The sequence below is a fragment of the Phodopus roborovskii genome, unplaced genomic scaffold, assembly GCF_943737965.1.
Source record: "Phodopus roborovskii unplaced genomic scaffold, PHOROB, whole genome shotgun sequence".
NCBI lineage: Eukaryota > Metazoa > Chordata > Mammalia > Rodentia > Cricetidae > Phodopus > Phodopus roborovskii.
Genome location: NW_026126588.1, coordinates 3,413,902 through 3,439,199, shown reverse-complemented (window position 1 = coordinate 3,439,199; position 25,298 = coordinate 3,413,902). Strand labels below are relative to the sequence as shown.

Sequence of the window (25,298 nt, the reverse complement as noted above, 5' to 3'; positions counted from 1 at the left end):
TCGGTTTTCCAAGCCTCAGTTTCCTCCTGTGCAAAGTGTGGACAACGGTGTTATAATGACAAGCCTCACCCATGACTCTGACAGCTTAGTGAGCTTCACTCGATGAGCTGCTAGCTTCTAATGCCCCTATCTTGAGTGCTGGCTCTAGGCCAAGCCTGTGTGAAATGCCATGCATCTTAGCCCCTTAACTGTCTACGTGAGTGATGGGTGATGAAGGTGGGATTAATTACTATCTCCATTTGACAGATGATGTAGCTGAAACTTGGTGAGGTTGTCCTTGCCCAAGGTCTTACAGATGTGAGAGGCAGAGTGAGGATACGGCAGTCCAAGGCCTGACCACCCAGCCAGCCACTGTAGGGCCTCCTGCGGGCATCTGCTATTGCATGCAATTAATCATAGCTATACAGGGCCAAGGCTGTGAGCCCAGACCACCTGCTCATCACATATAAGCCATCCAAAATGAGGACAACCCTGGCCAAAGTGGGTCGGCGCTTTCACTACCTGTACCAAGGCCTGGACATCCCCAACCCTTAGAGTCGTGACCTTGTGTGGATGTCCCCTTCTGTGATTTCATACTCCTGTCCTGGTCCTGAGGACACAGAGATGGACTTGGAGGAAGAAAGGCCTTTCCCTGCCAGAAGTGGTCCTGGTTGGCTGTGCTTGGTGACAGAGACACAGCCATGCAAAGCCCACAGGCCCATGAGATAGGCCCCAAGTGGAAAGGCAACTGTGCAGGTCCCTACCCTTACGCTTCTCCACTGCCCTTAAGTGGGGACATCCCATAGCAGACACACGAGATACACACATTTCTGGTGCCCCCAACTTCTCTGGAATGCCAAAGAGATGAACACACTTGCAGGACTAAACTCCAATTCTCTCCCCACTCCACAGGCCCCCCCCCCAAAAAAAGAACAAGGCTCTAGAACAGCAGTTCTCAACCTTAGAGGGTCGAATGGCCCTTTCACAGGGGTCACCTAAGCCACGATTCATAGCAGTAGCAAAATTACAGTCACAAAGTAACAACAAAAATAATTGTGTGGTTGGGGGTCATCACAACCCAGGGAGCTGTAGTAAAGGGTTGCAGTCTTAGGAAGGTTGAGAACCACTGCTCTGGAAGCAGCTGGCCTCTCTGTCTCTCCTGGAACTGTCTCCCTTCTGTGAGCCTTTGGGAGTGTCTGGTTGCCCCTCAGATCCCCAGCAAATGGGTTTCTGTGCATGCCTGCAGAGCCCCAGGGAAGATGATGTCACTCAATACCACCTCAGGGCAGCCTGGCGACAGCCAGCCAGACTAAGGCCAACCAGTGAACGATGTAAGCGGCTCTGCCCATCTCTCCCTTTCCCCTGGTGCCGCCCATCTTTCTTCTCAGAGTGGGGTAGTCTGTCTGTCTCCCTCCTTTCCTTTCCTTTTCTCTCAACAGGGTTTCATGTGAGGCCAGATGGACTTGAGACTTCCTATGTAGCTGAAGATAACCTTGAGCTTCTGATTTAGGGGTTCTCCGTTTCATTCACCAAGCAATGAGCCCAGCGATGCTCAGGACCCTGTGGTCCCAATGGACAGAGAGGGACATGCCATGCTTGTTGGGACAGGAGTGTGCAGCCAGTTCTGGGGCTTCGGGCCACCCGTACCCTGACTTCATGGTCGCCAGTACCCCCTAGTCTTCACCGTCTGCTGCTGCAGATAAGCTCTGTATAAGTCAGGGAAAGCGACTCCCAGCAGTGGGGCTTCTCCTTCAAGGACACACAGCTGTCCTTCCTTCAGTCAGCCTCTACTTGGACAAATCCTAAGAAAGTCTCTGATTGGCTGGCATTAGGAAGCCACGCCCATCACCCGCTGTAGCCAATAAGACACTCTTCCGAATCTATTATTAGAAGCAAATAGGGCAGACCCAAACTACCTACCTGTCTACCGCAGACCTGGCACTGGTTGGGGATGCTGATCCGTGACGCAGAGCTGTCTGCTATGGATTTGAGCTCAGGGTGAGGGGGCTCAGGTCCTGGGAGGCCGAGGCTCCAGCGGGGGGCGGGGGGGGGGCATGAAGAATTGGTGAATAAACTAGTCAGGGGATGGAAGTCTGTCTCTTTCCTAGGACAAGATGGTAAGGAAGGCATGCCAAGTTTAAAGAGTGGTCTGAGCAAAGGCCCGAACTGGCCTCCTTTGTCCTGGATAAGAGCAGGCTTTATTTCAGAATGCACCAGTCATGGTCAAGATGGAAGGTTCTTGTCCTCTGAGGAGCTAAGTGAGCAGGGTTTGCCCCTCAGGCACTGATGAGCCACTGAAGAGGCCTGTCGCCCTGGCTGTGCAGGGCTGACCCTGGCTGTACAGGGCTGACCGTGAGAGGACCAGACCCCATGCCAGGGCCACGTGCAGAGCAGCTGAAGCTGTGTGTGACAGACAGGCACTCCACCGAGGAGGCACAGCAATAAGAAAGGACAGTGAGAGGGGACAGGCCAGAGCCTGAGAAAGGCCAGAGCGGCCTGCGTGGCCCACAGAGAGTCCGGCTCGCTACTTTCAGCCCCAACTTCTGGTTAGGTTTAGTCTGAGAGATTTGGATGGAAGCCCCAGGCCCTGAGTGTAAAATGAGCTGAGTCTCCTAACAGGAGCAAGATGGGCAGAACCTGAGCGTAGAGAGAGGGCCTGAAGCCTGCCATGCGGACATCCAGAAAAACAGTGGCCAGAGGGGCTGGAGAGATGGCTCAGAGGCAAACAGCCTGACTGCTCTGCCAGAGGACCTGGGTTTGGTTCCCAGGACCCGGGTGGTGGCTCACAAACCCTGTAACTCCAGTCCCAGGGGGTCCAGTATCCTCTTCTGGCCTTCCCAAGTACCCGACATGCATGTGGTGCACAGACACACATTCAGGCAAACACACATACACATAAAATTAAAATTTTTTTAAAAGATGGCGAGAGAGGCAGAGAAAGATCCAGGAGTGACAAAAGCCAAAAGAATTGCTTTACTCCCCATTCTTTTAGTTTATTCTTTCTTTCTTTTAGTTTAGTTTTATTTTATTTTTTAATGACTTAGTTTTATTTTATGTACTTTGGTGTTTTGCATGCATGTGTGTCTGTGTAAGGGGATCAGAGCCCCTGGAACTGAAACTACAGACAGTTGTGAGCTGCCGTGTGGTTCCTGGGAGTTGAACCCCTCCTCCTCTGGTAGAGCAGCCAGTGTTCTTAACCACTAAGCCAGCTTTCCAACTCCCTTGCTTTATTTTTAAGTGTGCATCTCTTCATGTGCGTGTGCACACTTGAGTTCAGGTACCCTCTGAAGCTAAATGTGTTGTGTCCTCCTGGAGCTGGAGTTGGGTGCAGCTGCCTATGTGGGTGCCGGGAACTGAACTCAAGCTCTGCAAGAGCAGCGTACACCCCAGCTGCTGAGCCCTCTCTACCTCTCATTGTTAGTTTTTCAAAATAGATTTTTAAAATCGGTTTGTTTGAGACATGTTGTAGCCCAGGTTGCCTCGAACTCATTAAGTAAACAAGGATGACCTTGAATTTCTGATCCTCCTGCCTCTACCTCCTCAGTGCTGGGGTTACAGATGAGTACCATGGTGCCAGTTTAGGCAGGGTCAAACCCAGGGCTTCCAAAATGCTAGGCAGACACTCTACCAGCTGTGCTGCACGCCCAGCCCTCAGAATAGATGCTTGAAAACACATGGCACTGGAATCTCTATAGATAAACTCTTTGCTTGGTTATTTTATTTCTTATTTTTGGCAGCACTAGGATTTGATCCCATGGTTTCATGCATGTCAGGCAAATGTTCTTCCACTAAGCTGTATGTATCCCCAGCCCTCTTCTTATTTTTATCTTGAGAAATAAAAAGACAGAGTCTTACTAAGTTCCCCAGGGCAAGCTTTGAAGTTTCAATTTTCCTACCTCCATCTTGTAGCAGGGTTTACAGGCCTGTGCCACCAGACCCTGCTGTGCCTGGTAATCATTTTCCTGTCAAAAAATCTCTTTATACCCAAGCCTGGTAGTGTGGGCCGGTAAACCCGGCTGCTGGGGAGGCTACTACAGGGAGCTAGGAAGTTCAAGGTCTGCCTAGGCGACAGAGTGAGTTCAAGGATGGAAAATAAGAAGTGGGTTGAGGGTATGGCTCAGGGGTACAATGCTATCTGCAAGGCCCTGTGTTTAATCTCCATACCACAAACAATATAACGTACATATACATACTATAAATATATTGTACATCTGTGTATACTATATATGTGTATATATATTTAAAACAATCAAAGGAGGATTGAATGAAAATGGTCAACTCTGACCTTACAATGTAATTGCTTTCAACATTTGCCTTAAAAATGGCATTAGCCTGGGCATGGTGGATGTCTTTAATCCCAGCACCCAGGAAGCAAAGGTAGACAGAGCTGTGTGAGTTCAAGGGCAGCCTGGCCTATATAGTGAGTTCCAGGACAGCCAGAGCTACAAAGTGAGACCCTGTCTCAAAAAAACAAAACAAAACAAAACCCAGGAGTCATCAGACCAAGGACATGGGTGCCTCTGTAAACACGGAAGCCTGGCATGGGCTCTTGTCATGTCAGCTGTACCTGTGGCAGCCACGGGGGTAAGGGCTCTACCCCTACCCCTGTGAAATTTGTCAGGGACCTGGGTTCCTCTATGACCTCTGCCAGAGGCAGACTGCAGGCACAAAACAGCAGCAAAAGCAGCTGGAACTAGACTTACGGAAGAAGTGCCTGGTACCTAGAGAGAAAGACAGTCAGAAGCACTGAGCTGTCCCACCTGGCCCCAGCTGAGATGGGGCCTCCTAGGAGGAAGGGGCAGGGCCGTGCCCCAGGCTAACGGGACTGGCAGCATGTGAATGATGCCCGAGACCCCTGTTCTTGGCAAGAACTTGGGCTCTCTTGCCAAGCTTGCCCCTGGGTCCCTGTGTGGTCCATAGGTATCCTAGGGAATCATGCAACATATTAGAGCCGAGCCTTGGAAGAAGGAGCCCAGATGCAGGACTGCCAGGGATGGAGCTAGCCTGTTGCCTCCAAGCCCCTTCCAGCGTCTAACCACAGTGTATCTGACCCCCAAGTCACCACTGACCCCTTGCCCTTTACCCCTTCTGCAGAGACAGGGACAAGTCTCAGAAACCCATCTCAGCACTCTAGACAGGAGTCTTCACAGAGGTCTGCATAGGAAGATATTATTATCTCATTTTACAGATAAGGGAAGGGAAGAAATTGACGTCCAGAAAGGTTACGCAACGTGGCTATGGTCACACAGCAAGCCAGAAATGCAAAGCCAACTGGTGCCTCTATGTAAATAGTATCCACCTTCAGCTCTGTCCTCCTTCTTTTTTCTTCTTTTTTTGAGATAGTCACTATGTTACTTTGGCTGTCCTGGAACTCACTGTGTAGACCAGGCTGGCCTCAAACCCACAGAGATCCACCTGTCTCTGCTTTCCAAGTGCTGGGAACAAAGGCTTTAGTTGAAGATGGACAGTTTGTGAGTTTGCATTCGATTTGCATACAGGGTGATGCAATGCATAAATATCTTCCCTACAGTGCGTCTCTCCCCAGGCTTTTCCTCCTTGAGCTGCCTGGCAGGCTAGGGAGTACCATCTGGTCCCTCCCTCTGCCAAGGATGTCTTTGCTGGAGCTCGGTGCTCTCTCTCACTGGCCACACCACAGTGCAGCACAAAGGGACACTCCCCAGAGGGGCAGAGGGCCCAGACAGCCCCACTCTGCCTCCAGGTCACTAGCAGGGTGCCTGCAGCAGGAGGGTAAACGGATGGCACACGCAGGTCCCCCAGACCCAGGCAGCATCCTCGGTCTTCTGTCTTAAGCCCCATATTTAGCTACCTTCTCGCCTCCCACGCCTGCTTGCCACCGTCTGGTATAAGGGAGACTGAAGTAGGAGCCGGGTGTGAGGAGAGGCATTGGCACTCTGGTCAGGCTTGTGTATTCTTGTCCCCTCCTGAGCAGAGACCACAGGCTCAGATTTGATGTGAACACAAACGTACCTGTTCACAACCTTTACACAGGGGTGTGAAGAGCGCGCTCAGCAGTTAAGTGTGCTAACTGGCTGGCCTTCCAGAGGACCCGTGTCCAGTTCATAGCACCTGCAGCTGGTGGCTCACACTCACTTTAACTCCAGCTCCAGGGGTTCTGACACCATCTCTAGCTCCATGGCCATCCATACGCACTCACACTCTTGTGTGCAGACACATATGTACACTTAAATAATAAACCAAAATATAAACATAAACTGTATACAGATCACACATTTAAATGATAATATTTTGAGCATACTGCATTAATTGTAAATTGCACCAGTTTGTGGGTTTTTTAAACTTAAAAACATTGTACACAGATTACACATTTAATGATAATATTAATTATAAAAATTAATTTCACCTGCTTTAGGTTTTTGTTGTTTTGCTTCTCCTGTGGGCTTTTTGTTTGTTTGGGGTTTTGTTTTGTTTTTAGCTGGGGTGCCAGGCAAGCTCTGCTACTAAGCTACCCTACCACCAGCTCAACTTAAGCCTTTCTTTCCATATTTAAAAAATTCTGGCCAGTGGTAGAGGTGGTGGCGCATCTGTAATCCCAGCACTTGGGAGGCAGAGGCAAGAGTATCTCTGTGAGTTTAAGGCCAGCCTGGTCTACAGAGGGGGCCCCAGGACAGCCAGGGCTGCACAGAGAAACCCTGACTCAGAAAACGAAACAGCTAGTTGTTTTATGTGTATGTTGCCTGCGGTTGTTCATGCACTACGTTTTTCCCCCAGGGGGATATCTCACTACATCACATCCATGAAGTGCCCCTGGAGGCCAAGAACGGGATCAGATCCCTAAGTTCTTGAGTTACAGAGGGTGTGAGCCACCACGTAGGGACTGGAAATCAAACCCAGGTCCCCTGGAAGAGCAGCCAGGACTTCAACTGCCGAGCCATCTCTCCGGCCAGTGCTGTAGCCTCTGAGCCATCATCCAGCACTCTGTTTACTCTTCCCATGTGGATGCTAGAAAGTTTAAAAACAGGAACTGGAGATATGGTTGAGTTGGTAGAGTGCTCGCCTGACCTGATTCTCATCTGGGTCCAGAAACTGACCCCAAGCACATCTGTGCCACTTAACTCCCCCCAAGTAACACTGTCCCCCTTCCTTTTGCTCAAGCCACGACCCCCATCGCACATCCTGCCCGAGTCAACGGTTTTCCAGTTTAAGAAGGTTCCTGTAACAAGTTGTCAAAGGGCTCCCTGCCCTTACCTCGCCTGCAGCCAACATGCAGGACACCCCAGCAACATCATCGGTCCCCGGGTCTCGCAGCCAATCGGCATTAAACATCCAGCGCCAGGCCTCTGCTATAGGTGGTACCAGCTCAATGCCTCCCTCCTTGAAGACTAGCCCAAGCCCTGCCCCAGCCCACCTGAAGCCCAAGATCCCAAATGTCCGGCGCATGCGCCGGATCATCTCCGAGGACGCAGAGTGGTCACTGGCCATCGTACCACTCCTTACAGAACTCTGTATCCAACATATCGTCAAGAACTTTCAGAGTGAGTTCATCTGCCCTGGGCTGGAGAAGGGAGACCACCACACCCGAGCCTGGAAGCACTCTCAAATCCACTCTCATCCAGCACCAGAGGTGTCTCCCGCTGTCCCCATCCCCCAGCACACACACACACACAGACACACACACACAAACACACACACAGACACACACACAGACACACACAGACAGACACACACAGACAGACACACACACAGACACACACACAGACACGCACACACACAGACACACACACACAGACACAGAAACACACACACACAGACACACACACAGATATACAAACAGACACACAAACACACAGACACACACAAACAGACACACACAGGCACGCACACACACACACAAACAGACACACACACACAGGCACGCACACACACAGAAACACACACACAAACAGACACACACACAAACACACACACAGACACGCACACACAGAAACACACACACAGATACACAAACAGACACACACACAGACACACAAACAGACACACACACAGATACACACAGACACACACACACAAACACACACAGACACACGCACACACACACACAGAAACACACACACAGACACACAAACAGACACACACACAGATATACAAACACACACACACAGAAACACACACACAGACACACAAACAGACACACACACAGATATACAAACACACACACACACAAACACACACACAGATATACAAACACACACACACAAACACACAGACACACAGAAACACACACACAGATACACACACAAACACACACACACACACACACAGACACACACACACAAACACATAGACACACACACAGAGACACGCACACACACAGACACACAGAAACACACACACACAGACACACACACAGACAGAGACACACACACACAGACACACAGAAACACACACACACAGACACACACACAGACAGAAACACACACAGAGAGACACGCGCACACACACACACACACATACACACACTGTGCCCTCCATGCTTTTGCCCTTCTCTGCTCACATCTGCTCTCTCCAGTAAGTTCAGTCTTGGCCACATCTTCCTTTCCCTCCTCCAGGAAGCTCTCCAGGTCTAATCTCCCATCTAATAGTCTTCTGGGACACAGATGGGTTCCTGGTATCCTCTGTACTCTAGCCTTTCTAGAGAAAAGTAGCGGATCTTTCCTACTCTATGGGACAAGGGCTTCCTGAGGCCTGGCCACCTAACATAGTATGTTCCTCTGTTGTTGTTGGCCATGTGCCACAGCAAGCTAAGTATGAACTCCAAGAGGCCAGGGCCATGACTGCTTCCCTCCCTCCTTCCCTCCCAACCTCCCTTTCTCCCTCTCTCTGTCTCTGGTCTTGTTTTGTTTTTTGTTTTTGTTTTTGAGACAGTTTCTTTGTGTAGCTCTGGCTATCCTGGAACTCATTCTGTAGACCAGACTGGTCTCGAACTCACAGAGATCTGCTTGCCTCTGCCTCCCCAGTGCTGAGATTAAAGCCGTGTCCCGATGTTGCCACCATCCCCTGGCCATTTTTTAAATGTACTGGTGTGTGTGAGAGAGAAGGAAAGAGAGACAGAGATGGACACGCACAGAACACAGTACACATGTGCAGATCGGAACACAGCCCTGCGAAGTCAGGCCTCTCCTTTCACATCTGCATGAGACCTGGGGTAGAATTCAGGCATCCAGTTCTGCTCAGCAAGCGTTGATAACTCACTGACCCATCTTTCTGGCCCCTTCACTTTTTTTCCAGTAACGACTGGTACATAGTAGGTGTTAAAGTGCATTAGTTGTTCTGAAATGAATGAATGATTGAAGTCAGACTGGGCATCTCAGAAGTCAGCTGTCGCTCCCAACAGATTAGATAATACACTGTGGTCTGGCCCGGAGATTTTGTCCATTCCTCCCCAGGTGGGTCAGCTTGAGACCAGATACTCCCTAGTGCAATGGCCAGCAGGCAAGAGAACCCTAAAGAGTGTTTGTTTAAGAGACTGTTTCTCCTCTCGGAACAAAGCTCCCGAGACCACAGAGGGCCTTCCCTTTCCTCAGTGTGCCCGGGCAGCCATGTTGTGATATGCCCAGCCCTGTGGCTGAACTCTGTTTTTCTTCCTCTGTATCCAAAGACAACCCTATCCTGAAGCAGCTGCTCCCAGAGCACCAACAGAAAGTCCTGAACCACCTTCCCCCTGACCTGCCACTGACGGTGACCGCCAACCTGATCGATGATGAGAGCTATTGGCACCGATGCTGCATCAAGCGCTGGCCCGTGTGCCACGTGGCCAAGCATGGTGGCAGCTGGAAGCGCATGTTCTTTGAGAGACACCTGGAGAACCTGCTGAAGCTCTTCATCCCAGGCACCACGGACCCCAGTGTGATCTTGGACCTGCTGCCCCTCTGCAGGAACTATGTTCGAAGAATCCAAGTGGATCAATTCCTCCCACCTGTGCGGCTGCCGACCCCGCCCCAGGCTGAGGATCAGTCGGACTCTGGCAGCGAGGGGGAGGGGAATGAACCTGAGAAGGACCACTACCAGTTGGAAGCTCTGGTGGCCGGCCTCAAGCACCTGGAGGAGCTGGACCTGGTGTACGGTGTCAAAGACTGTGGCATGAACTTCGAGTGGAACCTCTTCCTCTTCACCTTCCGAGACTGCCACTCGCTGGCAGCCACCATCAAAGCCTGCCACACCCTCAAGGTACCACCCCTCACCTGCCCCCCTTCTCAATGCCTCTAGGACCTGCTTCCCTCGTCTCTTCCTCTCCTTCCACCGCCTCCTCCCATTTCCTTTCATGCGTCAGTAGAGAAGGGGATTGTTTTGGGGAAACTTTTGTTTAGTTTTGTTTTGTTTGAGACAGGGTTTCTCTGTGTAGCCCTGGCTGTCCTGGAACTCTCTCTGTAGAGCAGTCTGGCCTCAAACTCACAGAGATCGGCCTGCCTCTGCCTCCAGGGTGCTGGGCTCAAAGGCGTGCACCACTACTGCCCAGCTAAAACATTTGTTTGAGACAGGGAGGGTCTCACGTAGCTTAGGCTGGCCTAGAACTCACTGGCAGCTGGAAATGACCTTGGATTTCTGACCCTCCCACCTGTGCTGTACATACATGCGCGACAACACACACAAACATGCATGCCTAAGTGCTGGGATGGCAGGATACACCACACCAAATCTATGTGATGCTGAGGACTGAACAAAATGAAAACTGCCCAGGTTGAGGGTGCAGCTCACAGGCAAGGAGTGTTCTCAGCATGTGTGCGGGGCTGGGGCTCGCCCAGCCACTGGAAAGCGCATTACTACGGAAGGATAGCTAGTTTTAAACTCACTTGTCTTGTTGCTATGATCAAAACCTGGCAGATGTGACTTAAAGATGGAAGTGGGTATTTGGCTACAGTTCCAGAGCGTGGTTCCTTGTGGCAGGGAAGCCATGGTGGTAGGGACAGGGCCTTGAGGGGTTGGTCAAGCAGAGATCGTGGAGCAGTGATATTCAGCTTCCTCCTTTTTATTCGGCCCAGGCCCCCATCCATGGTTAAAATTCAACTAGATAAGCTGGGAGGTGGTGGCACACGTCTTTGATCTCAGTACTACAGAGGCAGAGGCAGGAGGATCTGAGTTTGAGGCCAGCCTGGTCTACAGAGTGAGTTCCAGGACAGCCAGGGTTACACAGAGAGACCCTGTCTCAAGGGAGAACTGGGGGGGGGGGGGAGGAGTTTGACCAGGTAATTTAAGTAGCTATGTAACTAGAAAACCCCCAAAGACATGCCCAGAGGCTCATCTCTAGAACATTCCAGATCTTGTCATTAGCAATGTTAACCATCGCAGTGGTCATACTGAAAATTTCCGACAAACAGTTATGTCCCATGTAATATTTGGGCTATACATCCATACTGTGGTTTTTATCTAAAATTCAAATGTAACTGGCCATCCCATGTTTCTGTTTGTGGAATCTGACAGCCGTATCCTAGCTGCGATTTTACACTGACATCGCTGCTCATTAGTGCCTTTCATACCACCAGACTGCTCGCTCCGCTCCACAGGGCACAAATGGAGTAATTGTGCTGGCTCTGCATCTTCAGCACCTGGGACAGGGCCTGATACTGTTAGTCTGTTGGCTGACTGCAAAAGCTGGTGAGCAGAGGACGCCGGGCATTTTTTTCTTCTGTCTCTTCACAGAGCCTGGTAGTTTGATGTTGTTTCCCTACCATGAGGAACCCTAACCCTCGAAACTGAGAGCCGAATAACCACTTCCTTCCTTAATCCGCCCGTGTCAGGTTTTTTTGGGGGTTTTTTTTTTCTTCCTTTTTCTTTTTCTTTTCTTTTTTTTTTTTTTTTTGGTTTTTCGAGACATGTTTCTCTGTGTAGCTTTGGAGCCTGTCCTGGAACTGGCTATGTGGGCCAGGCTGGCCTCAAATTCACAGAGATCGGCCTGCCTCTGCCTCCAGAGTGCTGGGATTAAAGACGTGCGCTACCAATGCCCGGCATTCCTGTTAGGTATTTAATCAGGACAATAAGACAAGCTGCTGAGCACATGTGACAGGCTCTCTCTGGGGCTGGTAATCAGAGCTTAGCAGGCCTGAGTCTGGGGATTCAGTTCCCAGCCCTCTAGCTCCGTTGCTAGAGTGTTTGCCTCGCATGCATGAAGCCGGGCAGTGCATGAACTGAGTGTGGTCTGTAATACCAGCACTCTGGAGTTGGAGACAGGATGGTTGAAAGGTCAAGGCCATCCCTGGCTACATGGTGAGGTGAAGGGCCATCCTTTACTATAGGAAACCGTGTCCCAAAAAATTAAAGAGGGGTGCTCAGTGGTTAAGAGCACATACTGCTCTAGCAGAAGGCTTAGTTCAGGTCCCAGCACCCACATCAGCTCATAACTGCCTGTAACTCCAGCTCCAGGGGATCCTACTCTCTTCGAGCCTCCCACATATCCACCCAAAGACACAACATGAACAGCATGCTTTAAAATCTCTCTCTCTCTCTCTCTCGCTCTCTCTTTTTTTTAATAAAACAGAAAACATGAAGGAGGAAGGGAGAGGCATCGTTGGCTTAAATTCTGGTGGCTGAGGGGACTCACAGGCCACACAGTGCCTGCACTAGTATCTCCCCTCCACTAATGGTAGAAAAGCAGGAAGAAAAAGATGGGTAGAAGACAGCCAGCAAACTACTCCTGCAAGAACTTGGGTCTCAAGAGATCATCACCAGTCTTTTCCAAGGGCAGTGTCCCTAGTGACCTAGCACATTCCAGCAGGCGCCTCCTCTTAAAGGCCCCACTGCCTCTCAGCATCACTTAGGGGACCAAGCTTTTGCACAAAGATCTTTGTGGGGGTGGGAGAGGGGGCTGCCTACCTCATCCAAAGTAAAGTGCTACGTAAGGGTACTAGACTGTACATATGGAAAAAGCCACTGTGGTTATGAAAGAGAATGGCCTGGACAGAGCCACAGTACACGTGGCAGGCCACCCAAGAGACTATTGCAAGTGCAGATAAATGGAAGGTTGGGGCTGGGAATGTAGCTCAGTCGGCAGGGTATTTGTCCAGCATGCACCTCACAAGCCAGGTGTGGTGGCACACATCTGTGATCCCAGCACATGGGAGGCAGAAGCAGGAGGGTTATCCTCAGCTACACATCAAGTTCAAGGCCAGCCTGGGCTATGTAAGACTGTCCTGGTATCCTTTCTGTTGCTGTGATAAAAAACACTCTGAGTAAAACACTCTTAGGGGAGAGATGGGATTTGTGTCACACTTGCAAGTCAAAGCCCATCGCTGAGGGAAGTCAGGGCAGGAACCTGAAGGGCGGCCTGCTTGCTCTTCCCCACAGTATTGCCTCCAAGCAAGGAACTCACTGCACAGCCAAAGAGGTCCAGCAGCAGGACGTGATGGAGGAATGCTGCTTGCGAGCTGGCTCACAGACCAGCTTTCACTCCGCTAGATTTCTTTCTTTTTCTAGGTTTATTTTTATTACTATAAATTATATGTATGAGAGGGTACATTCACATGAGTTCAGATGTCCACTGAAACCAAGAGAGGGCATCCGATTCCCTGGATGTTGGAGTTGCTAGCCACCTGATGTGGGTACTAGAAACTGAACTCTGCAAGAGCCGCACTGGCTTGGAGCCGCTGAGATAACTCTCCAGCTCGTCAGCTCACTTTCTCATACAGTTTCATACAGTTCGCCTGTGTAGGGATGGTGCTGCCCACGGTGGACTGGGCCCCTCCTACATCAATTAGCTCTCAAGACAGTCCCACACAGACATTCTCCCAGCCAATCTGATCTAGGCTATCGCCTCTCTTGTCAAATGACTCTAAGCTGTGTCCCTGTCCCCTTCTCCCCGTCCCTCAAAACCATAAGGGTAGTTAGAACCATAGCCATATCTGCAAAGATGGATGAAACACAGGCTCTGGAGAGAGATACAGTCAGACCACCTGCACTGTGATGTAAGGAGGATGGAGACAGGAAGGAAGAGGCAGAGGTGTTGAGGCTCCTTCTCATGAGACCAGATGCTGTGGGAATCGTTGGCAGACTAGAAAGAGAATAGGAAGACCATCCTGAGAGGGAAAGCATCCTGAGAGTTCCAGCTTGAGGTGGCCTAGAGCAGAGGTCATCATGATAGCCGGGTAGAGGATCTGATGCTGCAGGGGAGGGGGGGTGGAATCTAAGTTGAGCTTTGAAAACCGTGTCTTAAGTGTGACCTTGCATTTGGATGGAGTCTTAGAAGGAAGAGCCAAAAGGGAGGCAAAGAGAAGCCTGGCACATGATGCTGGGGGAAAGAGAGGGAGGAGGGGGAAAGGACATAACTGTGTCACAGATCCCAGATAGGGCCATGTTTCCAATAGCAGGAGTGAGTCACAGGGTAGGATGGAGTCCAGGACTGGCCTAGTGGCTCAGGCTGTCTCTGGGCTGCTTCAGTGGGCCCTGGGAGCAGAAGCTAGGCAGCTGTGGATATGGAGAGAGTGGGAAGTGAGGAGGAAGGTGGCTGTGATCAGCTTCGTCAAGAGCTTAACTGTGAAGTAGGGAGCAGAGTAGATGAGGGACCTGGGTCTCTGTAGAAGAAATGGCAAGTATTTCATGCCGGGTCTAACAGCAAGAAAATCGTCAGTTGTATGTAGGAGAGGGGCTCATGGGTCAGGGACAGCTCTTGCTGGGGCTGAGACCTGAAGTGGGGCCCTTGGGCATGTGGCGAGTAGCCGTGGATGTCTGCATTGGTATCAAGAAAACTGGAGGGCCCGATTAGTGGCCAGGAAAACAGAAAAGAGGCCATCATCGGGAAGGGGTCTCATAGAAACGCTGGCATGTGGACGAGGCAGAAGGGGTTGAAATTTGTCACAGACTATAGGAGGATCTGGTGTCCAGAGAGATACGGTTGGATCGGCACACTGTACTGGGAGGTTCTGTGATACCAGCCAGTGACATACAAGGGCTTTTCCACTGTCCACTGTCGAAAGAATGCAGAAAACATAGACGGGCCTGGGCATGGGGATGCCCTTTCCCGCTGCCGCCTGCCGAAGCACCAATTCCGCATCATTGGGTTGAGCTTCCTCCCATTTAAAAGCCAGGCAGGTAGGTAGCCAATACTAAGTTTTGAGCCTCCCGCCACCTTGTGTCTTCCTTCCCTACCAGCACAGGGCAGGCTACCCTGCACTGGCAGATGCAATAAAACTATCTGCCCACAGATCTTCAGGCTGACCCGCAGTAAGGTGGATGATGACAAGGCCCGCATTCTAATCCGAAGCCTGCTGGATCACCCAGCCCTTGAGGAGCTGGACCTGTCCCACAACCTCATTGGAGACCGTGGCGCTCGAGGAGCAGCCAAACTGCTGAGCCACAGCCGCCTGAGGGTGCTCAACCTGGCCAACAACCAAGTGCGGGCTTCCGGTGCACAGTCGCTGGCTCATGCCCTGGCACACAACACCAACCTGGTCTCCCTCAATCTCCGCCTCAACTGCATCGAGGACGAGGGTGGCCAAGCAATTGCCCATGCCCTGGAAACCAACAAGTGCCTCACCACGCTGCACCTCGGTGGCAATGAGCTGTCTGAGCCCACGGCCACACTCCTATCCCAGGTGCTCCCAGTCAACACCACACTCATCAGCCTCAACCTCTCCTGCAACCATATCGGGCTGGTGAGCCACGGCTTCTGGGGCAGGCGGGCATGGGGTGGGGCCCAGCTACTCTCGCTGGAAAGCATTGGACTGCATGGTGTACTGCACAGAGACTGTGTTCTCCTCTGTCGTGTGCACTCCACTGTCCATTCTTTTCCCTTTCGTTTCCCTGTGTCTGCGGTGCACATGCGTGTATATATATATATGTTTTTGCATATATGCATGTGTGTCGAGACTTAGAGTTGATGTCAGGAATCATCCTCAATTGTTCTTCTATCTTATTCACTGAGGCATGTCTCAGGACATACAGCCTTCCAGGTACCCCCCATGAGTCCCTGTCACTCTGACTGCCAACCCTGGGACTACACCCGTAGGAACTACATCAGCCTGTGGATCCATGAGAGGATCTGAAGTGATGGGTCTTGATTGCCAGCTTGCTTTGAAGATTCTCTCTGGAATGACAAGTGGACTGCTATGCCCACTCGGCATTCCCATGGATTCTGGAGATCCTAATTCCAGCCCCCATGCTTGCACACGAGTGCTCTCCCCCACTGAACCAACTCCGGGGTCCACATCCCAAACCAGACAGGTTATATGTGGCTTTGCAAAAGGCTTTCCATCTGTATGGCACTGTGTGTACCCGTGACTCTGGGGCATAATGGGAAATAACCTCTCTGCCTCATCCCTACACAGGATGGTGGGAAGCAGCTCCTGGAAGGCATGTCAGACAACAAGACCATTCTGGAGTTTGACTTGCGTCTGTCAGATGTATCGCAGGAGAGCGAGTACCTCATTGGCCAGGTTCTGCATGCCAACCGAGAGGCCGCCCGCCAGCGGACCCTGAATCCTGGCCACTTCATGTTATCCATCACTAACAATGGTCCTGAGAATTCTGTAGGCTAAGATGAGGGACAGGCCTAGAACAGTGATCTGATGGGTCACTGTGACACCCATACCTTCATTTCACATCCTTGCTGTTCTGAGGAAGAGAGAAGAAGGGAATCATGAATCTCCTTGGAATGAGTTTGTATGCAGGAAAATGCTGAGGTAGGGAAAGGGGCCTAAGGATGAAGAGATGGTAAGCTAACTCCTACACCTGGAAAATGACCATACTAGATCAGTATAAATGATCGGCTTCCAGGAGCAGGGAAGGACTCTAAAGAAACCATCCCTGCCCAAACTCTTCATGAACACCATCTACCTCTTGACTCACCCCACCCATTTCCCTTTCTAGTAAGTATGCCCTGGAGCTCTGACCTCAATCTACACACACACACACACACACACACACACACACACACAGAGAGAGAGAGAGAGAGAGAGAGAGAGAGAGAGAGAGAGAGCAAAGTTATGCCTGCCCGTCACGATCCTGGTGTGCTCACTTCTACAGATCACTAATTCTCAAGCTGGGAAGGGGTCACAAGCGACAGAGGGGCTCAGACACACAGACCTCCTAACAAGGGTAGGAAATAAGTGTCGCTCTGAGGAGAGGAATCAGTGAGTCGTCCACACTTTTATTATCCACCAGTGTGATTTGTACAATCTTTGCGCTTGGAATTCCACGACAAAAAGGCCACAGTGTGATGCACCCAATTGGACAGAGATCTGTCTCCTCCTGAGCCAGGCCCAGCCCACCCCACAAGCCCTTACCCTCAGGACGTACAGCCTTCCAGGTACCCTCCATGAGTCCCTGTCACTCTGACTGCCAACCCTGGGGCTACACCCGTAGGAACTACATCAGCCTGTGGATCCATGAGAGGATCTGACTGACCAGTTCAGGCCGAGCCCCTTTCTCCCAACTCTCCTTGGGCTGAGTGGCCCAGAGCCCACCTATCCTAAAGAAGGGTGACTGAACTGCAGTTGCCATCCAGAAGGGCCTGCACTCCAGGGACTCTTTGCAACAAGCAGACACTGGACAGAGCACCAGAGGGGCCTGGGGGTGACTATGTGTGCCTGTCCCGGCAACCGAGAGTCATCTGTGCCTGACGCCCTCTGACAGTTCCAGAGTGCAAACACGTAGGTGTTGAGGGTGTGTGTGTCTGTGTGTGTGTGTAGCCACAGCTGCTAGCAGAGGTTCTAATTAGAGAAACAAGAACATTCAGTGTAAAGTTTAATTTTAGAGATTAATTAATTTTCTGGTTTTCATTTTCCCTGGCAATCAATAAAGCTACCGAGAAAAGAGACCAAAGAATTGCTTTCTCTCTAAGTCTGTGCATGTGTGGGAGGCGAGGCTGTCTGAATGAAAAGATCTAGGCAGAAATGGTCAGGCAAAAATAATAACAGGGCTTCCCCTCCTCCTCCTCTCCCAAGGTCAAGCTCTGTCTCTGAACCCAGCACGATGGAGAATGAGCCAAGTCCTTCCTTCCTTGGAGCTATGAGGTGGCCAGGCCGCCCCTAAATGAGAACAAGACATCCAGGTGCCAGCTGGCCAAGAACTGGGGCCCAAGGCCACAGCTCCCACCGCCTGTGCTTCAACAGATGCCTGCTCAAGGGAAAGCAGGTGCTCCAACAGCCAAGCCACCCCCCACACACACACACAAACTCAAAACTCAGGCTCCTAGAGGGCTCAATGCTGGCAGGCCAGTGGACATGGCTGCCCAGGAACCCTGGTGAGCAGCTATGCGGATCCCACATCCTTCCCTCACCCAACCATCTCTATATGCTCAGAAAGCTCAACCCCCATTTGATCCTGGCATCCCCACAGTTTGGGCTCCCCGCGGGAGCCAGACGAGATGTTGCATAGGTAGGGCCCACTCCCATTGCTTGGTGTAGGCTCGGTACAGCCAGGAGGAAGAGGGGAGGCCAAGAAGATGGAGTTCTGGTGACGAAGGCAAAGCAAGAAGCCCAGGGAGCAATACTGGGTGGATGTGAGCCCAATGCCTGGGTGCTAAGTCTGCTGGGGAAACTTCAGCCAGGACAGCTGGGAGAGCGAGGGCCAAGCACAGACATGCACAATAAAGCACAGTGGGTGGAGGGGTACGGGAGTATGGGGCGTGGGATAGCGAAGTCTGTGTGAACGCTTTGAAAGGACAGACAGGACAGGGGCTGGTGCCCTGGGGCGTGGGATAGCGAAGTCTGTGTGAACGCTTTGAAAGGACAGACAGGACAGGGGCTGGTGCCCTGGGGCGGTGGCATGATGCCCCTCTGAAGACTTACAACTTCAGCTCACGGGATAAGGGAAGTGGAGGGTCTGGCAGCAAATGGTCTCCTGCCGCTGGAATCGAGTACCTCTCCAGCTAGGCTGTGATGGACTGAGCTCCACACCCAGGCGTGTGTTAAGAGACATACTTCCTTCAGCGCCTTGGAGAGGAAAAGCTATGCTACCACCTCTTCAAAGCTGGTTTCACTCCGCCCACCATTACCAACCCCCCCCCCCTCTTTCTCTCCACCTGCCTCCTGAGTTCTCTTGACACCAAGGTGTGTCTCAAGCTCCTGTCCACTTGGTCGGTCACCCTGGCCAACTTTAATGAGGGCCTCCAGCACCTTACTTAGCCTCCTAATGGAAGCGCCTATCGAGACGGAACCCAGGGGAGGGAGCTTCTGATTGATGGGAAGCTGGGCCTTTTCCAGAAAGGGCTGCCGGTGCATGCCCTCCCCCCCCCCCAGCTTCCCTTCTCTCCCTCTGCACCCTAACAACAGCTAGTAAGCCCCGCCCCCGCCGTGAGTGACGTCATTGGTGTGTTGAAAAGTCCCTCCAGGACCAGACCTCTGGGGCCCAGTGAAATAAACAAGTGGTGGCAGTGGCAGAAAGGAACCACCAAGCTTTCTCAGCCACCGCCAAGAGGCCGCAGCTTTTTCAAGGTGTGGAAAAGAATACTGGGCTGCCAGCTGGCCCCATCCTCAGACCCGGTGAACTCAGTAGCTGGTTGGAAGCCAGCCCTGCAGCTCTTCTTGCCCAAACCACCGCGCTCCCACACACAGGGGACCGGGTGGGGCGAGGCAAAAGAGAAAAGAAAAATAGCCCCAAGTGTCCTTCCTGCGGCTTGCCACCGTGGCTTCCTTGGCGGGGAGGCCAAAAACGGGTCTCACATCATAGTTGCCTAGTAACAGTCAAAACCTAAAGAAAGCCTGGGCGGGAAACCTCGAGTGTGCGTGGAAAAGGAAGTGTCCCCGTAGGAACTCGATGGGGACTGGAAGAGAGCCACCTCTGCCCCGGTGGGTGGGATTCTCAGACAGCTGCCAACCTCCCCATCCTCCGTCTGTGTACAGGGAAGCAGTCTCAAGCCCAGTGGGGTCTTGTCTGGGCGTGCCTCTCACCTTCCGCCTTCACACATACCCTGCCTGGCCTCAATCGCCATCGAGGGGCAGGAGGGACAACAGGGCAGGCCCCCTCCAGGAGCGGAAGGTCACAGTGAGGTCTCCACGCAGGAGCCATGGCGGTGCAGTGGCCGGTGACTGTGGCCCAGACACCCCTCCTGACGATGGACGATGAGGACAGGGAAGTAGAGGGCATCGTGGTAGGGCGGCGGTGGCCCGGCTTCCTCCTCGTCGTCCTCGTCCTCGTCGTCCCGCATGCTGGCCTGGCTCGACAGACGCGTCTGCTCCGTGGGGCAGCTCGCCTCGTTGACGCTCCCGCTCCGGCTGCGCCACAGGCAGCTGCGCCGGGAGCCATAGAGGCGACCGAGCGAGAAGCGACTGCCCCCGCACCCAGCACTGGCTCCGGGCCCCTGGCCGGCCCGCGGGCTGGCGCAGATACTCAGCGCGCTGCGGGAGAAGATGGACGAGCTGCTGACAGCTCGCTGACAGTGCTCGCAGCTTCGCCGGTACGGGGCCACGCCCGCCGCGCCCGGGCCACCCACCCCGCCGTAGCGACACGTGGGCGCGTAGCCACCGCCCCCTGCCCCGCCGCAGCGCGCGCCCAGCCCAGCTAGGTCCATGAGCACCGCTTCCGAGTAGCTGGGTACCAGCTGCTGATTGGAACGGATGTGCCACTCGAGCTCGGTGCTGTCCACCGTGTTGACCCGCGGCAGGCGATGAGTGAGCGGGGGCAGCAGCTCGTCGCTGGGACTCAGGCCACCGCCTGCGCTGCTGGCTGAGCCTGGCCCCTCCAGGCCGAAGAGCTTCTCCACGTGGTAGTGCGCGTACGCTGTGCGGTACTCGGCCAGCACGCGCAGCGGCCACGACAGCGTGAGCAGCGCTGCGGCCCAGAAGGCCGACGAACAGGCGTACCAGGGTGGCCGGGCCGGGTCGGGGAAGGCCACCATGAACTCGCGGAAGTCCACGTTCTTGAGATGCATGCCCTCTCGCGCCTCCATGTAGTCATCCAAGCCCTCGTTCTCGGCGAAGAAGCGCGCGCGCTGGCACAGGTAAGCGTTCTCCGCCTCCACGCTGGCGAAGCTGAAACACTTGGTGAAGCGAAGCCGAGTGGCCGGCGCGCCCTCCAGCCCCACCAGCGCCTTGGACACGTCCCGGACGCCACAGCGCGCGTAGTCGAACTCGGCCTCCGCCACGTGTGTGTTGACACGCTCGTGATAGACCTGCAGCGCCCAGGAGGAGGCTGGAGTCGCAAGGGGGGCATACCGCGGCTTTTGTCTGTCTACCCATCCCAGTACCGAGATGGAAGTCAGTCTACCTGGAATCGTCTCCAGCATCGTCGTCTCCCCCTCCCTCTTCCAGCCCCAAAGGGTTTAATATGGTAAGTGGTGGTTGCCCTGAAAACTCCGTACCACGCACACCCACCTCCTCTAAGAGTCTTGGGCTGAGATCCAGAGACCTGGGTTTAAGTCTAGCACTGCCAAGTAGAAGCAACCTCAGGCAAGTCTGAGCTGAGGTCTCCTTAGCTGTGAATAAGTATTCAGGAATAATTACTTCGCTGAACAAGTAAGCATGGACACGTGAAGCCATCTGTGGCCGTGAAGCACCGAGCAGACTCCAACCTGGGGAACCTGAAGCCAGCCCATCTCCTCACTGTTTGACCTTGGACAGGTTGGTTTGTTTGTTTTTAACCACTGCACACCCGTTTGCTCCTTTTTAAAAATGGGGATATACCTACTTCATTGGTTGGCTGTAAGGATTAAATAAACGGTTTAAAATCTGGAAGCGCCCAGAGCTTTGGCTCTCTTGGTGTCTGCTTTTATTACCCCGTGCCCACGGGGATGGGGGGGGGCGCTCACTGCTGTCTCAGGCTCCCTCACAAGCAGGGAGAAAGGCAGGCAATCCAATGAACCTCTCTCATCTTGAACAGCCTGCACTCACCTCTAGCCGCTCACCTGGGTGGTAGTGTAGGCATCTCCGTTGCGGTACCGGGTGACCTGGCGAGTCCTTCGCACATAGTGGTAGCTGATGGCCTTCCACCAGATGCAGGGCGTGGCCTGCTGCATGCGGCCCACGCGCTCCCGAACACTGCTCACATCCACCCGGTGCTGCAGCTCATGGCGGGCTTGGCAGTGCCAACACTCCACCAAGTACACCGCATACAGCATGAGCAGGAAGGCCAGGGGGATGTAGACATAGCCGTTGGAGCAGGGGCTGTCGTGGTACATGAGGCTGTTGCCCTGGTAGGCGCTGCTGAAGGTGAGGCGGGTCACCGTGGTGACATGGCACCAAGCCACTGCCCCCAGGCAGCCATACATGAGCAGCGAGAGCAGGAGGCACTTCCAGTGGGACTCACGGCAGAGAGATTTGGTGAAAGAGGGCTGGACGGGTCGCTGCTGCTTAGACGGGCAGGGAGGGACGCCAACATGGGGGGGGGGGTGAAACAGAATGGCAGGACCCAGTGCAGAGGTGAATACAGAGATTGAGAGGCAGAGGCCGGCGGGCCAGCACGAGGGTGACAGACGGCAATGTAATAGGAAGAGATGGGAGCCAGTGACCAGAGATAAACACGGAATTGACTCAAAGGGAACCATGAGGACAGAGAAAGTGGCCAGAGTGCCAGTTGGGGAGAGTGCAAAGAGACCCCCAAGAGGCGGAAGTGCAGGCCCAGGAAGCAAAGAAGACAGAGATAGGCAGGATGGAATCAGAGAGAGGCCACAACAGACACAAAGACGAGACGGCAATGGAGCAAGAGAAGGTGTGGAAGGAGAGGGGACAGACAAGTCGGCATTAGCGAAGGCATGTCCCCAGCCCAGACCTCCCCCGGGTGTCCCAGGAAAGCAGGGGAGGGCCCACATAACAGGTGGGGCCCTGCCCTCTTACAGGTATTGTCAGCCCTGGGTTCTAGAGAAGCCGTCTCCTTTGGCTCACCCACCGCTCTCTATTCCCCCACAGAAAATCTAAACTTCCTTCGGAGAAGGGGCTTTCCCTAGGCCAGCCTCATTCCCCCTGCCTTGGCTATGTGAGCCTGCCCACTGTTCACCCGCCTCCCAAACACACGTTCTCCTCTAGGATGGGAAAGAAGGGCTGAGGCCCCTTCACACAAGACAGTCCAAAAGGGCAGAGGCTGAGGGGAGGCGGGGATGGGGCCCGAGAAAGACACTGGAAGCCCAGCCATTCTTCACTAATCCTTGATACTCTCCTAGGGCCTGTCTGTTAAAAGCACTTGGCACATTCTGAGTTGTTTACATGTCCTGTTCTCCCACCAGATGGAGTGCTCCTGAGGGCAGGGCCCCGGCTCATTCCCATTGCTTCCTGAGTCACACCCAGCAGACATATAACCAATGAGGGCTGAGTCTGACTGCTCAAATAGCCTGTCTTCCCAACCCTTATGCATTGTTGCACACCCATGCACATATGCACACACACACACACACACACACACACACACACACACACACCCTGCTGCGGTGCCTGCTGGCCCCTTTAATTCCTCATGCCTGGCCTTGGGGCCAGCCAGTGAGAGAGAGAAACCAAGTTAACAGGCAGCCGGCCCTAGATTTCGGTAAATAGGTAGGAAGAACAGGACAGACCTGTGCCTGCAAGGAAGAGATCATGCCTCTGCCTTTCAGGAATGGTGTCCTTGGAAGCTGGGTACAGGCGTGTGCCTGTATGCCCGCCTGGTAAGGCGCTTGTCCCGGTGTTGAGTACAACTGAAAGGGGCTACCCGAAAGCCTATCCCCACTCTCCTCCTGCCCTTGTGCGATGTGCATGGTGTGCACAAGTGTGCACGGGAGGGTGGGGCCGGGGGAGGGGGGCGGCTTATGGTACTTCCCTTAGTTTCTTTGTCTCCAGTTTTGAAGACTAAAGTAGGACCCTAACTAGGTACACGCTTAGTACTGACTCAAAAATTCTTAAGCTTAGTGCCCCCTAGGGGGAGCAGTTGGCACTGAGAGCGAGAGAGGTGAACAGCCCCCTGACACACACTCAGGATCCCAGTGACCCCAGGGGGTATGGCCTCTGCACGTCTGACCTTCCTGTGGTCCTAGCTCAGGTGACACCATAGCCTCACCGAGGCACCCTTCCCGGTTCCGAGCCCCCTCCAGTCCCCCTTCCGGGCCTTCAAGGTGGGATGCCGCCCACCATCCTCATCCAGGGGCCGACGCAGCCCCTCTCGGCTAAGCCCGGGGTCTGCGAGGCTCCGCCCCGGGCCCCTCCCCCTGCCCAGGACCCCCTGAGCCCCGCCCCCGGCGCGGCCCCGTCCTCGCCGCCGCAGACCGAGCGGGCAGTGGCGCCGGACTGCGGCTGCGGCGGCCGGCTCGGGGTGCGGGGCGCCGGCCGCTCTGCGGCGGAACCGGCGGGGACGCTGCGAGGCGCGGGGGATGGGGGCTGGATCGCGGCCGTGCGGGGGCACCGAGGACCGCCGGCTCTCACCTCCTCTCGGGCGGGGCCCTCGTCCGCCGCTGCCATGGGCTCCTCCGGGACCCCGGAGCCGCCGCCGCCGCCGCCGCCGCCGGCGCTCTCTCCCGCGGCCGAGCCAGGGGGGGACATGGCGTAGAGGGGGCGCGTCGAGCTCAGGACCTCCCGGGGGGCTGCGGGGGGCCGGGGGCATCCTGCGCTGGCCCTGAGGAGGGGGCGCGAGGGGCGGGGCCCTCTGCTCCCCACCCCCCGCCGGGGGGAGGGGGCCTAGGAAGGGCACGGAGGGGGCGGAGGTGGGGGGGTGGGTGGGAGGGCGGGCTGGAGGGGCCGGGCTGGGGGGGCCGGGGCCGGGGGCGGGTGTCACCTTGAGGCCCTCGCGGCGCCGCTCCGCCTCCCGCCCGCTCCCGCCGCCGCCTTTTGTCTGAGCCGAGCTGGAGCCAGCGCGCCCCCCCCTTCCTCCCAGTGCAGCAGAGCCCCGCCCCCGGCCCCCCAAACTCCGCCTTCCCCAAGCTTCCCTAATAACCACCGCCACACCGCCCAAGGGGTGAAGCAACAGGGGCTCCCCGCACCCTTTCTGCCGGCCCTGCTCACTGCATCTTCCTCCCGCCTGCCCATTCTGGGAAGATCACAGCCCCAGCTCCTCTCCAGCTGCCCTCGCTAGAAGAGCCAGGAGGAGTCAGCCAGCAACCCTCTCCCGTCCTCAAGTCCTTGAGGCTGAAGACTGGGGAGAGGAAAATGAGTCTGGGCATTCTAGGGAAGACCCTTACTCCTAATAGCGGGACAGCGGGTTAAGACGGGAGCCAGACTCCGGAGGGATGGAAGGGAAGACACCGACGCCAGATCCCAGAAAGGACTACTAGAGGGCAGAGATTGGGAACACTGGAACGATCTCCCTCCCTCCCTTCCTCCCAAGAGTAGCCCCAGAAATGCGATGAAGTGTATCCAGTGCCCTGAGCTGGGGGTCAAGGGCACCTGAGTGTAACGCTTAGTTCTGGCTCTGCCCTTAGACAAGTGCCTTCTCTCTCTGAGCCTTATTTCCTCCGCACT

The 25,298-nt window shown here is 54.1% G+C and overlaps 2 protein-coding genes across 2 annotated transcripts; one reads left to right on the top strand and one right to left on the bottom strand.

The window, feature by feature from the left end:
* The first annotated feature begins 7,156 nt into the window (after positions 1–7,156).
* Positions 7,157–16,590, top strand: Tcte1 (t-complex-associated-testis-expressed 1). Its single transcript, XM_051204473.1, has 4 exons — positions 7,157–7,493; positions 9,617–10,185; positions 15,150–15,599; positions 16,272–16,590. Exons 1-4 carry the CDS (start codon positions 7,223–7,225, stop codon positions 16,479–16,481), a joined length of 1,500 nt encoding a protein of 499 aa, XP_051060430.1. The 5' UTR covers positions 7,157–7,222; the 3' UTR covers positions 16,482–16,590.
* A 3,310-nt stretch (positions 16,591–19,900) lies between these two features.
* On the bottom strand, positions 19,901–24,717 carry Tmem151b (transmembrane protein 151B). Its single transcript, XM_051204450.1, has 3 exons — positions 24,267–24,717; positions 21,788–22,228; positions 19,901–21,055 (listed from the first exon to the last, which is right to left on the bottom strand). Exons 1-3 carry the CDS (start codon positions 24,381–24,383, stop codon positions 19,925–19,927), a joined length of 1,689 nt encoding a protein of 562 aa, XP_051060407.1. The 5' UTR covers positions 24,384–24,717; the 3' UTR covers positions 19,901–19,924.
* Between the last annotated feature and the right edge of the window lie 581 nt (positions 24,718–25,298).